Below are 15,143 nucleotides of genomic sequence, written 5' to 3' on the forward strand. Positions count from 1 at the left end.
CGCGTGACCAACAGCCAATGGGACGGCGGGAGCGGCCGGGCCGTTCTGAGGGAGCGCAGCGTCCGTCAGTGCAGGGTTCGGCGGTGGCTGTGAGGGGTGTCGCGGCTCGTGCTGTGTGTGGAGGTGAGAGCGGGATGGGGGCGGTGGTCGTTGGTCGGTTGTAGGCAGCCCTGGGTGGGCTCCTGCGGAAAAGGGGCGGCAGAGGAGGCAGGAATGGGACCTCGGTGCCCTCACGCCGGGTTCCGTCGCTACGCCTCGGCTGTCCCCTCGGTGAGGACAGTGTGGGAGCCTGGCTCAGCTCCGCCACGATTCCGTGATCTGAGTGGGAACGAGGAGCCCCGGGACTCCGAGGTCAACGGACCCGGAGAGAACTTAGAAACGTTCTTGGAAAATCGGGCAGGAGCGTTGGAGATAGAACGCAGCGGAGCTGTGATGGAACAGGGCTGTGATGGAACAGGGCTGTGATGGAACAGGGCTGTGATGGAACAGGGCTGTGATGGAACAGGGCTGTGATGGAACAGGGCTGTGGTACAGCAGCCCCCGGCCCGCGGGTGAGCTCTGCTCGTTCTCTCTCATGCTGGTTCTCTTTTGTACCGCTTAAACAAAAGGAGAGGGGTCCTGCGGTACGAGGAGACCCTTGGCCCAATGGGAAAGCTGCTTTTCAGGAGCAATCAGCTGACTTTGGTTTCTTTTCGCAATTAAGGTGAAGCAGAACACTGCCGTGCAGTGTTTATGATGGTGTTTTACTCCTGGCTGTTCTTCATCTTTTTTCTCTCTTTTATTTCTTATTAAAGAAATAAAGAATGCACTCTAACAATGTGGTGGAGCTATGAAGACAGCCAATGTTTTTCTCAGAGTTAAAATGTTCCTTTGTTAAAAAGATATTTGGTATGTAAGGATGGTTTGGTGTTCCTTATTCTGGGATAGAAACAGATTTTAAGTTGAGATCCCCGTGATCTCGAGGACTCTGATTCCCAAACTGAAGGTTCTTTAGTAATTTTAGTTGTGTGAGGATTCTTTTTTTTCTTCTTTAAGAAAGATGCAATTCTGATGTCACTCGTGTGACATAACTTCCTGGGACAATTATGCTGAAGTGTTTTTCTCATTGCAGATCTCCATTCCCCACCCCTGGACACTTCCTGTATGATGTAGAGGTTATGTTTGCAACCAGCACTTGTGCTGCTTTCATGCAGGAACTCTGGCATCCCAGATGTCACATCTGGCTTTGTGAAAACAAGTAAGGTGCAACCAGCAGGTGCATGCTGGAGCATTTGGCTTTCTCTTGTTTTTTCCTCATTTACCTGTTTTTAGCAGAGTATCATTAACTCTTCCTTCATGCAGACACATGTTCTTCCCTTTTCGTAGTGAATCTGTGCAGTGAAAAGTTCCTAATTGGTTTTATTAATTACTTTCCAATCAGTTTACATGATGATTTTAAGCTGCTAAAAAGACAAAAAGATGTAGGGAGGATAGTAGTGGGTGGGAATCAAGGCCATGCCCTTTCTGTTAGCTTTCTGGGAGAGATTTATGTGTTGTTTTTTTGTTTGTTTGTTTTAATAGGGGACCTTTAGTACGTCACCCCCAAACTTAGATTTTTCAGTTTGTATATTTCACCTTTGATAAACTTGAAAATCCCTCTGAGATGGGATACAGTGCAGGTGTACAGAGAGAAAATCTACTAGGCTGTCTTTGCATGTTGTAGGCAAAAAAGCAGCTGCCTGTGGCATGGAATGGTGGTGGAACAATCTCTGCCTTGTGTCCTCTCTGTGGAATAAGTACAGGTCTACCAGTCTTTCCTATGTTTACAGTTTAACAACCAATTTTAAGTTGTAACTAGTCTTCAGTAATTGTAGCCATGAAACAATGTATTCTTAATGGCTGACATCATGAGCATGTCCCTAATCTTTTTTTTTTTAACAAGGGCACAAGCTGTGCACATCAATTGCTGCTACTCTGAAAATTACCAGGTTCTGCAGACTTTCTATAATGTTTGTGACTCAGTTAAAGTCCTTTTGTTCGGGATGTGTTATAAGGTACAAATTAGTGCATTCTCTCACTTTTTCCAAAGCACAGTGTAAAAAGACCGGTGAGAGTCAGATACAAACCAACAGTAACTGTTGGTTTCAGGCCATTTGGTTCCAAAGGGCTGTTTGAAAGCTTTCAGGAGTAAATGTTACACTTCTTCACCTTGTCTGACTTCTTTCTGTCGACTCAGGTAATGGTTTTATTATTATGCTTACATAAATCAGAAGAAATCCTTTCTTGAGACTTCTGAAGTGTATTTTTATTGATGTACCCAAGTCAGGCATATCCTGGGTGGATTCTCTGCTTTTTAAATAAAGAAATTTCCTGTTGTACGCATGGAGAGAATTAAGCATCCAAAAGGATCTCAGACTGACTCTTTTACGTAGTGATTTGACCACAGCGATGGAAACCATTCCTTGATTTCTCATTGCACCTACATCACTTCTTTGTGTCTCCTGTCCTTCATTCTTAAAAAAGAATTTAATCTTCTTCACGCTTTGTCTGCAATGTCTGGTGAGTGTCTGCAGTGCCTTAAAAGTTGGATGCTCATTAACATCAAAAGTACTCTTTCAGCTCACTTAAAAATAGAATAGATGCATAGTGAACTGTCCTAGGTAAGGAATGTTAATTGTGCTTGGTCTGGCTTTTCCTCATAAGAGGCAAGGATACTCTTTGGAAAATCACTCCTTATGTACACTCATTTTTCTTTTCTTTTTTCCTCCTCTTCATTAACCTTCTGAAAAAATCACAAGCTGTGAAAACAACTTGTGCTTTCCTTCTGCTTGGATATGTAGGAATTGGGTTTTTGATCACCAGACTGCTCTGAGTACTTGAAACTGTCCTCTGCAGCAGGGAGGAGCACAGGTTTGTCTTGGGAGATGCACCAGAAAATTGACTGCCTAAACCAGGTGGTTTTACAGAGAAGTACGTGTGAATATGGGTTATGATTTTTTTTTCCATAGGTGTAGAATTAGCTGGAAGAACTGTTGCCATGACCTGATTGACTCCCTATCCTCAATCTGCTGAGGTGTCCATTAAATTTGTAATGTCTTTGGAATCTTTGCCTCACTTAGGGTTGCCCTTGGCAAATTATCCAGAGCTTTATGACTGATATTTCTCCCTTGTCAAGACTACCTCATATAAAATGATACTTGCTAGTTACCTGTTTATTTGAGCACATTATGCACATCAGAAGGCATTTAATTATAGTACCTAATTAGATTTCAAGCAGGAGTTACCAACTTAAGGTGCTTAATTTCCACATGGCTCTTGTATGTGTCATTCCTTTTTGGGACTATGACGTGTACCTGTGCTTATGCTTGCACAAGGACTGCTGGCTGGTCTGGATTGCTCACTAGGTTGCTGCATCTATCTGTACATCTAGTCTAACCAGATGCTATCCCACTAGAACCTCTGTGGAGCTCTTAGCATCTTTTCCCTAGGAATTTCTGGTATTCCCTTCTCCCATGGCTCTCTGATGTATCCAAATATGTTGTGCCCATCAGCCACATCTGCATTCTGATATCTCAGGTTTTAAGTCAAGTAGTTTTTTTTACTGTAATGAGAGGTGTTTTTTGTTTTTTGTTTTTCTCATGTTCAGCAGGTATGTCCATAAGAATCTTAAGTGCTCCTGCAAGTGTTAACAGAGGAATCCTGAGTACCTTCGTGTCTCATGGAAGTTTCTTGTTCAGTGTTTCTCTAAGGCTGATGAAGTCAAACTGAATTTGGAGGTGCTTCTGAGATCTTTATCACCTGTGTTCTGTGTGCATTGGCGCAGCTGTAGCTGAAGTTTGACATTTGGCCTTCTGTACTGTGTAGTCAGAGGGAAGATGCTTGCTGTGGGCAATGTGGTGTGCAGCAACCTTGGGAAACCTGGAGAAAAGACTGTGTTGATTCAGTAGAGATTTTCATGTTTTTGTTCTATCCAGCAGAGTGCTGCTGAAGCTGGTCTTTAGTTTGGTCTCCAGACATGCACCACGTTCCTGGGAGGAGTGGTGCACCACTGTACATTGAAAAGTGAAATGAATAAAAAGTTAATTCACTGCATTAGTTCTTAACGCTTGATCCTTCAGTTTTCCAGGGCAAAAAATGAAATAAAGTGTTAAACTCTGAGGACTTACCATGGAAGACTCGGAAGAGCATCGCTTCAGCTCAGTTGAAGAGGAAGCCAGATACTGGAAAGAGTTGGCTGTGAAATACAAGCAGCGGTAAGGCAGTGGTTTCATTCCTTGAAGCAGTTTGATGGGATGTATAAGCAGTGCATGCCAAGATGAATAGCTGAACTACCTTGAATTTACCTCCCTGTGTGGCACTATGTTGAGCAGCTGCAGAAGCAGTGCAGCACCGCAGGTTTCAGCATAATCTACATCAGCCCAGAGTCCTTCATGCTTATTTGAGCAGTGAATTAGTGCTGCCATGGCACTGCTGCTTTTGGTCCCTTCTCTAGATTGAGTAGGACTATGTGTGTTGGAGAGGGCTTTCTGTGCTAGCAGGTAGTATTTTCTTCCTCCAGTGTACAAGAAATTGTTTTGATTCATGGGAGTGAATTCTGTTGCTGAACTGTGTTCTAGTGCTGAGAATACACAGGAGGAACTGCGTGAATTCCAAGAAGGGAGCCGAGAATATGAAGCTGAACTGGAAAGTCAGCTGCAGCAAACAGAGTCCAGAAACAGAGAGCTTCTTTCAGAAAACAATCGTTTGCGGATGGACCTGGAGTCTGCTAAGGTAACAGTGGATGATACCTACAGTAACTGTGTATCCTAAGCATGAAGGTAAATGAGACTGATGTGTGCAGATTCAGCTTGGAAAAATTGAGAAACGTCTATCTGTAATCTGCTTGGAAGAGTTCTAAATATCTCAGTGTTGTTCCTGAACCCCTATTAGCAATGTGGCTGTGTTTCAGTGTAGGTTTGAAACAGGAGAAAATTGTCTGTGGCAGAGTGGAGAGCACACATGAACAGAGCTGAGTGTATGTTTATCTCAGCTATTGTTTCCTTGAGTCTTTAATTTAACCTCTCTGGAATAAAGAGATGTTCTGTTCCACATCCCCAGCTTGGTGATTTCCACACCTCTAACCTCCAACCACAATCTTTTTGGCAATAAAAGCTCCGTGCCTGACTTAACTGCCTTTTTTCTGTCACACTGATCTTGGTTCTTGCTTTATCAGTGGCATAGCAATATTAAATGCTCTGCTTATTACATGGAGTATTGGCCTGTTCTGTCCCCTGTAGTCACATAAACCCATGGAAGTTGATGAGTGAGGAGGTCTATCCATTCAACAAAATCTTGCATTTCATTTGATTAAGGAGAGCATAGATTGCTTTCTTCTGCTGTGAGAGCTGAGAAAAAAGGGCAGTCAATGAGCTGAAGCAGTTGGGAATGAAAATAGTAGGAACTGGCATAAAACTTCTACAACACAGAGAGCAAACGTTTCAGAAAACCTTACTTAATTTTCACGGTAGATAAGTTTATAAAAACATATTCTGCTTGAAATGAACATTTTAACAATTGGTTATTCGTGCAGCCTGAAGATTGCAGTAACAGCCTGCAGTGAAGAAACAGAGGACCCATTGATGGTCATGTCAGCTGATGGTTTATTACAATTGGCTGAAAACAAAGGCTCAAACCTTGCAGTTCTGGTCTTTTATCTGAGTCAATTCAAGAGCAAAGCATTAAACTCATGAAGCTATTGAGCAGCAATGTTAACTGAACCCATCAAGGATTGGTGTCTACATCTAGGTTAACACAAGTGAACTTTATAAGGCCTGCACAGTTTGTAGCTTTGAGTTTACCTTCTTGCTACTCCTCTGAAACTGGAGTTCAAGCTACCTTGAGTATAAATGGAAATAATACTTTGGAAATGGAAATAATACTTTGGAAGGCTTATTTAAGAGTGTGAAAAGCTAGCTAAAAGTAATCTGCTTCTTAGAGCTTGTGGGGGATCTTAAAGCCAACGTGCACGTGTGCGTTCAGGGATCAGGAATTATGGCAACATGTCACCACACTTAACTAAGTAGAAATTAATGAATTCTAAATGGGTTTCTCTTTCCTTTGTCCTTGTCTGCGTGCTATATGCAAGCAGCTCTCTTCAGATTATCAGCTGTGATAAACTATGTGCCATGGTTTTCAAGTTCCAGTATGTGGATTTGTTTTCAGTGACTTCAAGTGTGTTAAATTCTAAACAGATAAGAATCTCAGAAATGTTATTCATCTAGCAATCTCACAGCTTCAGAAAAGTCTCTGGTATGTTGAACTGATCCAGTGGCAAGGTAGTGGAGTGTGATGCTTTTGCTGTCATGTGGTGCTAACTATGTCTGGAAGAGATAACTGGAGAGAAGTTTGTGCTGGTGAAGTTCAGCTCCTTCCTCTCTGGTGTCTCTTCTAAATATACTCTAAGTGCTTTAAAGGATTTTATTTTATTTTATTTTATTTTATTTTATTTTATTTTATTTTATTTTATTTTATTTTATTTTGCCTTTAAAGGGACTAAGAAAATACCAAGTCCCTGATATGCTGTTTTATTTGTCCTGGGCTAGGAAAAGTTTGAAATGCAGCATTCAGAATGGTACAGGCAAATCTCTGCCCTGGAAGATGACTTGGCACAGACAAAAGCTATCAAAGATCAACTTCAGAAATACATTCGAGAACTTGAGCAAGCAAATGATGACTTGGAAAGAGCAAAAAGGTGACCGGTCTTCTATGCTTTCTATCACCTCAGTGCTGTCCTGCAGATATGGTGGCTCTAATTTGTAATGTTGTGCTTTTTAGCATTGTTGCTCTGGACTAACCTGAGCTAACTACCTACCTAGTTGATGGTTGCGATGAAAGTATTCAAGAAAATTTATAAATGGCATTTTTTTTCCCTTCTGTTGCTCCAACTGCACTATTTCATATTCATAAAGCTAAAATTAAACAAAACAAAAAATCCTAGCCCAAAAAGTTTTACCTTCTCTTGTGGGAGAGGGAGTTTCTATATTTCTGGTAATAAAATCTTGTGTACTCTCTTTCAGAGCTGCTATAATGTCTCTTGAGGATTTTGAGCAGCGCCTAAACCAGGCTATTGAAAGAAATGCTTTTCTGGAGAGTGAGCTGGATGAGAAAGAAAACCTTCTGGAGTCTGTGCAACGTCTGAAAGATGAAGCTAGAGGTTAGACAGCAGATCTTCTATTTTTCCCCTCTTGTACTTGTTCAGTCCAATCCATTTGTCTTAGAATTTAGGTTTTATATTTGTGTCTTTTAAATTTGCCATCCGAAATGGTGAAGCTTCACATATGTCTGCCTCAGTCCTTGAACTTGATATAGAGCAGTTTACAGGAGCTGGAGTCTGTTTTAGTCTTCTAAACTGTAGTGATGGTTTGGGGGCCTGAGGTGTAAAGAAGAGCCAGTCCAGCTAAGGGCATGTGCTTTCTGACATCTTGTAACCTGTGAAGGTCCTCTTCAGCAACCATTAACCTCTGTTATTTCATCGCCTGTGAAAAGAGGAGTCAATGAAACACTGACAGAATGGTATAGCAGGTGGGCTGTGACTGGCTTCCAGTTAGCTTTGACAGTTAGCCTTGTGTGCTAGTTCCTCAATATGTCAGTAAGACTGGATGAGAAAATGAAGGAGACTGTGTGGATGTGGAGCTGAAGTAACACTTCCAACTCTGCTCAGATCCCATGACCTTAAGTGGTTCGTACTAGCTACAGTCACTGTGGGACAGGAGTTCCCCGTTGCTTGGCTAGATAGTTGTGGTTTCCACTTGGCCCTAGTCTAGGCTTCCTTGATATGGATACCAAGGTAGAAGGGGAAGCAGTGCAGTAGGTAGGAATAACTGGATCTCATCCTGGTGGGGATCTGCAATGTAGCCAAGATAATTCAAGTTGCAGAGCCTCAATCTTGATGTGCCTCCGCATACTGGTCTGTAACATCTGAAAGTATTAATTACCTGCCTCAAAGAAAGCCATGTGAAATGGTATGAAGCTTAAATCTGGATAACAGCAACTGAACTAATACTGTATAATATTGTAAAAACAACTTGAGCTGCAATTCTGGAGTATGTGCTTGGAGTAGGCTTTACAAGGATAAGTGATTTGGTTCCATTGGTAGAGGTGAAGTATCTTATGTGCAAAACAGACTCTTTCAAATGCTTTTTATGTTAGTGAATACTGATTCTAAAGACATTGTGCTGCTTCCCTCACAGATCTACGGCAAGAGCTTGCAGTGCAGCAGAAACAGGAGAAACCCAAAACACCAATGCGAACTGGCCTGGAAACAGAAAGAACAGACACTGCAGTTCAAGCATCGTTATCTTTGCCTTCAACTCCCTCTGTGTCCCGAGCATGCAAGATCAACATACCCACCCCTGCGACATTTAGGAGAGGTGTGTGACAGAGAACGAGCACAGCAATGCTATGTCATACCCTTGTTTTTACGATAGATTTTGGCTACAGGATAAATGTGAAAATAGGAGCAGAGCAGAGTAAAACCTGCCTAAATCCAATTACCATGATCTCAGTATTCACTGACTGCAAGTTCGGGGGCTTATTCATAGACTATTCATTTCCACTTGATGTGAACAGTCCAGTAATAATAATTATAAGGGACTAGATGAGATATTAGGACTTGATTATTCGTTCACAGCTGTTCTGGAGACACTGGGCTAATTTAGGGAAAAGATTTGGAGAAACTTCTGCATAGTCCTTTATGCTGTGTTTCCATTACTTGAAAAGGCTTCTTTGTGAGGGTAGGTGATTAGAGTGAAGTCTTCCTTTTACTCTGGAACAGCAGGACACTGGCAAGTCATCCTAGATAACTGTACTAAATTATTATATTTGCTTTTGTGCTAAAAGAGTCAGTTACTGAAATAATCAATGCTCATTAAAAAATGGGTATTCCAGACCCCCAACACTAACTCCCATCTCCACTGTACTTTAAAATCAGAAATTTGCGTAGCTGTGTATCAGAGATTACAACAAGGAGTTGTACTGTCACATGCTGGTGACTGAATATTACAGTTAAGCACTAAAAAAGTTTGATTGTAGGCTTTGGTACCCTTAACTTAATTTTGTGGGGAAGAACTTTCACTTCCTTGAAAAAGGATTGAAATTTTTCTTGTAAAATGAGATGATGGCCCTCTCTGAGAACACACTTTTGGTCCTGTTGCAGTAATAGAGATGGGGAGTAGGCTGGTAAAACAAATGGCTAGAAATGTAAACCATGGCTTGATTAGAGACTTCATTTTAGGACTTAGTAACTTGAGCTATCTCAGGGAATCAGTGCTTCATATTTCTAGGGGACGTGAAAGATCTGAAGGTCAAATACAGGAAGGTGAAGGTACTAATGTTTCATCTGCTCTATATGCCAGGCAGTCTTCTGATTTTGTCAGTGTGGATTTTCTGTTTGTTTCTGTTTGTTTTTAAACAACTGGTAATGTTTTTAACCTGCCCTGTAGGTTTTGAGGACAGTTACTGTGCAACCCCTCTCACACCTGCTGCCAGAATATCTGCACTCAAGATCATGGGAGACTTGTTGCGAAAAGTAGGCGTAAGTGTTTATTTGATAGCAAAGGTTCTAGTCAAAAAAGAGCTGTCTGAAACTGCAGCCAGGACTGAATATCTGCACTGGTGCTTGGGCAAGACTGGAAAGAACATCTCAGGAAGCAAGTTAGTTAAGTGTAGCCTTGAAATTTGGCCTCGATTCTGTATATTTCTGAACAAACCTGAAACAAATAAGGCCCATCTCTGCTTTTCTGAGATGTTACACATGTGTGGAGTCCTGATCTCTTTTCTTCTCCAAACTTCAGGAAGAATATGTGCAGAAAAAGACAGACTGGCATGAGTAAATGATGAGGGAATCTGTTCTGTTGGAGGGCAGAGAAGAAAGCAGGCTGATGCCTGCTGTCCAGTGGCTTCTGATAAAGCTTTCATTAATACTCCAGTTGTGTTTTTAAGTAGGACCTAATGCCTTGATGAGTTAATGCTATGTAGTTTGACATTTAAAATAGTGATGATGCTGGGGAAGTTATGTAATAACTTCCTCCTGTCTTTTCCCCCATGCTCCAGTGCTTGTTGTGTTGGCACAAGCATTTGTATGACTTGAAGGGCTGACTTGTGGAACTAATACAGCAGAAAATTATCTTAGCGGTGACATCTGGGAAAGGAACGTGGTAGAGAATAGGGTATCTGTGGCTCTGGTGTACCACCCAGTACGTACAACCTAATGTAAGTTTAGGGGAGTAGATAGTTCCAAAAAGCATTTAATGATATTAAGTACATATGTATACAGTGTTGATGTTAAGATTCTGCAGGTTCCTCTACTAGACAATTCATTTTAAAGCAAACTAAAAATAAATAAATAAATATTCCACACTCTGTGCAATTTTTGTGTCAAAATGACATTTTGTGATATTATACTTTACCTATCTTTCCCTCAGGCTTTGGAGTCCAAACTTGCCTCCTGCCGGAATTTTGTGTATGACCAGACCCCAGACAGAACCAAGTACATGAAGGGAGATGTCCTTGAAACACGCATGAGTCCTTGTCAGCCTCTGTGTGATACAGGGTTAGTGCCATTCTCAGCTGTTTTGTTTTAGTGAGAACTCCAGTGCTTAGATGTGAGGAAGTACAACAGAGGAAGCTCATCCTTATTGGCTTGGTTTGGTTTATGCTTTGTTCTTGTGCAGTGATGAATCGGCAGCATTTTGGCATATGGGGATTTCTCTTATCACAGTTAGGATTTTTATCCATATGAGAATTGGGGAAGTGGGGGGAAGCAAATAGTGGATTGACTCATTTGCATGCTTTATGGTTGCTAAGATGTATTTCCAGGAAGCAGCTGACAAAAGCTATTACTTAATGAACTGGTTTTATCTCTTTCCTCCCACTCCCAAAATATGGAAATTTGTAAGTTTATTGCAAATTAGAGTTCAGTACTTATGCCATGCCAATTTTATACTGGGTGGTTGTGTTTTGGGTTTTTTTTCAAGTTTTCTCAGTGTTTATAGTACAGATTATTGCAGATGCAACTACTCAGCCAGACCCTTGATCTGGGAATGCTCATTTGTCCTGTTAAACAATGCCTAAAGTTGTCGTGTGGAAAGAATGTTCCATGTAGTACTTGCTATTGCAGCTTGGGGAGAAACCTACAAGAAAGCCTCAAGGGCCATATGTTTGCGTATTCCCATAGGTGATTACACATCTATTACTGTAATAACTGAAATTCTAACTCCTGTGAAATCTAGCCTCTCACTGCTCAGTGGGAAATGGTACCTTGTTTTACAGTGGAGAACTTAGCCTAGTTAAGTTACAGGCTCACTTGATATTCAGACTGTTGTTTTTTGTTTTTTTTTTTTTTAAATCTGTTGGCTTCTCTGTCTTAGTGTTGCATTCTTGTAAATGACCAGTCACTGTGATTGAGATGCTAAAACCGAGCAAGGAATGCTCTAAACTCTACTTTGTATTTGCAGGTTAGTGAATCACCTGGAGTTTCGAGCAAGCCGTACAAATATTCCAGGACCGATGAACCATCCTTCACAAAATGTTGTTAAGATGCTGCTATGAAACGGAAAAATAAAATCTAATATACATATAACTTGAATGTCAATTTGCAATCAGACAGAAGTATAAGAGTAGGTGAGGCCTGAAAAAGAAGCTACTATTGATAATGATATCTTACAGCTTTGCCCTTCTGGCTGTTATGCTGAGTTATGTGGGTAGTTTGAAGCAACATTGCCTAGCAGCACAGGACATAAAATTTCTTCCTGTATTCATTGCTGTGAATAACTCCTGCTTTGATACTGCCGGTTAAAGCTATTGTCCCTTTACCTACCGCAAGTTCCTAGTGCAACTGTTTGGGCTTTGGCTTTTGGTGTTAATGAAATCACCCATAATATTCTGGCTTTCTGGTGCAGTCACCAAAGTTAGAGGAGTGGTTATAGGTAGAGACAGGTGTATTTCTGTGGAGAAACTGTGCAGTTCTTTGTGGGTTGCTTGCTGGTCAGAATCTCGCTATGTGAAATTCTGCCTAGTGTTAAAGCTTTGTAAGCAATGATTTACCTTGAAGAGCAGATAAAAGGTGAGGAATGCTTAATACTTAAGGTACTCAGGAGATCCTGGGTGATGGAGAACTTTTGCCCTGGGTTACCTGTAGATATGCTTTTGCTATATTGTGACCCATAAAGCCTGGCTGTTGTCTGAGTTTTTAGTTCTAATGTATTAATAAGTGGGTTTTACTACTTTCCAAACCTCCCTTTATTAATGTGCCTTGGGTATTTGTGAACTTATTTTATCTCTGTTTTTTTAAATAAGATTGTTTCAGCTGTTACTAATTTAGCAATGTTTTTAGTTTGAAAAGTCCTTTCTGCTGGTCAAGTATGTCAGAATAGTGAGTTATATTTTTTTTAAGTTGGTGTGTTTCCCCTACAGAAATACACTACTTTTTTTTAATAAGTAGACTCACAATATTAGTACACATTAGAGAAGCTTGCACTTATGAAAGCAATAATAGATAAAATGTTTTATATCTGGGGAGAGAGGGAGAAATTTACATGACAAGATGCATTTTTTTTTTTTTTTAATGATGTAAAAACTACTGATGCATCTGCTTCTCTGGAATAGGAAATAACCACAGACCATTCCCATTATTCAAGCCGTGTATGAAGTTGGCTTAACTAGGGAGCAGAATAAAGCGTATTTGAATGCTAATTGTTCACTTTGAATTTTTTTTTTTGCAAGTTGTCGTGCTCACCACATATGTATTTGTCATCAGTTTCTTAGCTGGTTCTTATCAATGAAGCCTAAAGAGACATTGTTTGCTGAAATTATATGCAGATTTTTCTACATTTCTTTCTTCTCGTGGTTTCCTACTCTAAGGAGTGTTACTGCCATAGCTAATGATGCCTTTAGGATTTTGACAGCACTTGGCATTACTCTCTTCAAATCTTTAACTGAGCCTGTAATCTATTTTACTGTTTTTGTCCTCTTCTGTCAGACATAGTTGGCACTCTTTTCTTACCCATAAGGAGCTATAGCACGAGCTACTTTGTTAGTTGTGCTGTCCAATGAACTCAGTGGACCGCGTAGCCTGATGACTCAAGACAAGTGTTCTGTATGATCTTGTCAGAATTTGCCTGCTTAGTGAGCAGGTTAACTTCTGGTCAGACTGGGAGTCAGCACTGATGTAAGGCAGAGACTTAGAAAGTCAGGTGGTAGGTAGTTTTTTAACCACTGGACTGTTATGCTTGTGAATTATCCAGGTGAAGACCTTTCAGAAGGGCATGATGTTCAATTTACAAGTTCTAATTTAAGTAGCGGTGCTTAAGACCATTTTATTGAAGTCTGACTTCTTCCATCTCCTTGTTTGTGCATGTGCAGACTTACCAGCTTAACAGCCAGTTCTTGAACATGTTGACAGCTATACTTCTAGGCTTCTACTTTTTTTTTTTTTTTTTTTTTTTTCCATCTGAATGTACAGCTCTTCTTTCAAAAGCAATCACTTAGAAGATACCAGTTTTTCATTCTAGCAGTTACAGTAGATGTTCTCAGAAAGATATTTGAGTTGTAAAGTATTGCATCTCCCATTCCCTTGTGGTATGCTGTATTGCATCCAAGTGACACCTGCACACGAGAATATTGGAGTGGTTTTTATAGACTTTTATTAGTGTGTAAGCACATCCATGGTGCATATAAAACTGTAACAGTTGATTTAATTTGAACAAATGATATTTTATTTTTCAGTATGTGATTAAAAAGGCACTTCCACCTTGTGAATGGTGCATCAGGGGTGTAGTAACCAGGAAAAAAAAAATACTATATTGAATACTTAAGACAAAATGAAAGTTTAAGATTAACTGACCAATGCCTTTTTTTTTCCTTGCAACAGTCCTACAAATCCTTTGTAAACTTCAGTTCACTGAGATTTAAATTGTCTGAACTACTGGAACTCGCTTTCTGGAAATTCTTCATGAATTACTCTGAATTTATAACAAAACTTTTCAAGAACGTTTCATGCTAAGAGTTCTGGAGTACTTTTAACATGAATCTATACATTGGAGACAAGGCAGTTGTGCTTTCATCATCAGAGGAGTGGGTGTGTGTGACCTTGACACTAAGAGTAGACTTAAACAGTGCTAAATATCATCCTCCCTTCCCTTGCTGCAGTGCAATTTTAAGCGTGTTTATTCACTGGCTTTTCCATTGAAATCTGCATCTCTTCCATCAATTTCTTCTTCACCTCCATCTGTTGCATTCTCAATTACTCTTCTGCCTCCAGATCTACGTGGTGGGGCAAAAGATACTGGTTCATTTCCCCTCCTGCAGCAAGAGAATAAAAAATAAAATCAGATGTTCGGTCATTTACAGCCTTCATAAATAAGCATAGAGTTTTGTAACAGTACCTGTGGGCCTGCAGTTTTTCAAACTGAAACAGCCAAGAGTTCTGGGTACCTAAGACAGTTGACTTCTCTGTAGCATCTGAAGCTAGCATGTGGACAGGCTGAGATTTTCACTTGCTTGGAATTGTGATGGGATTCCTGTTCTTGTCCTTGAAGTCTATTCTAAATTGTTTCATCTGCTCCAAATGCAGATAGATCTTCCTTTTGTTTTTTTTTTTCCTATTTTTTTTTTCTTATGGGGCAACAACTGAGTGTGCTTAGAAGGGACTGGGAGTTGCTTATCCCCATATCATCAGGGGGGTACTGATCCTGCCTTTCTCAATGATCATCAACAAGACACAGAAAGTTCATGCTGAATCTTTGACCTACATTCTGAATAAGTTCACCATTAACTGAGGACTAGCAAGGCTCCAGAGACTGGAGCGGTGCTGTGGATGTCAGTGGGTATTTCATGATCCCACAGTCAGGCTGTGTTGCTCAGAGCACTGCAGGTGCTGTGATATGTGGCATTCTAGGCTGTGAGTAGCTCCAAGCTTTTCCATGATGGGGAGAGGAAGCCATCACTGTGTTTTGGAACTGTTGTAATTCATATGCTGACACTCAGCGATGTCTTATATCTCAGACAATGTCTTATAGAAAAACTTGCAGAAAATGTGTTGTGTTTTTTTCCCATGTTACCCATTTTTCCCTTTTCCCTCCCATCCCCATAGATTTCATAGCTACAGCCCAAGCCAGGGACACTTTGGT

General features: G+C 40.6%; 2 protein-coding genes across 7 annotated transcripts in view; one reads left to right on the forward strand and one right to left on the reverse strand.

Annotated features, from left to right (window-relative positions):
- NDE1 (nudE neurodevelopment protein 1) lies at window positions 1-11,602 on the forward strand. Of its 4 annotated transcripts, none has more exons than XM_015876766.2 (9): window positions 1-123; window positions 4,098-4,232; window positions 4,596-4,749; window positions 6,561-6,709; window positions 7,035-7,171; window positions 8,208-8,387; window positions 9,459-9,544; window positions 10,440-10,567; window positions 11,472-11,596. In XM_015876766.2, exons 2-9 carry the CDS (start codon window positions 4,147-4,149, stop codon window positions 11,563-11,565), a joined length of 1,014 nt encoding a protein of 337 aa, XP_015732252.1. In that variant the 5' UTR covers window positions 1-123; window positions 4,098-4,146; the 3' UTR covers window positions 11,566-11,596. The 4 variants fall into 4 exon arrangements, with proteins under 4 accessions (XP_015732252.1, XP_015732249.1, XP_015732251.1 ...); XM_015876763.2 differs by having other exon boundaries at window positions 2-123; window positions 9,459-9,550; window positions 11,472-11,602; XM_015876765.2 differs by having other exon boundaries at window positions 15-123; window positions 4,106-4,232; window positions 9,459-9,550; window positions 11,472-11,602.
- Window positions 11,603-13,635: 2,033 nt separating this feature from the next.
- MYH11 (myosin heavy chain 11) overlaps window positions 13,636-15,143 on the reverse strand; it is a 49,419-nt gene continuing 47,911 nt past the window's right edge. For all 3 annotated transcript variants that reach the window (XM_015876759.2, XM_032447580.1, XM_032447581.1), the window contains one exon: window positions 13,636-14,316. In XM_015876759.2, coding sequence (XP_015732245.1) covers window positions 14,181-14,316 — 136 coding nt within the window. In that variant the 3' untranslated portion in view covers window positions 13,636-14,180. The remainder of the gene's footprint in view (window positions 14,317-15,143) is intronic.

Source organism: Coturnix japonica, chromosome 14 (genome assembly GCF_001577835.2).
Source record: "Coturnix japonica isolate 7356 chromosome 14, Coturnix japonica 2.1, whole genome shotgun sequence".
Classification (NCBI taxonomy): domain Eukaryota; kingdom Metazoa; phylum Chordata; class Aves; order Galliformes; family Phasianidae; genus Coturnix; species Coturnix japonica.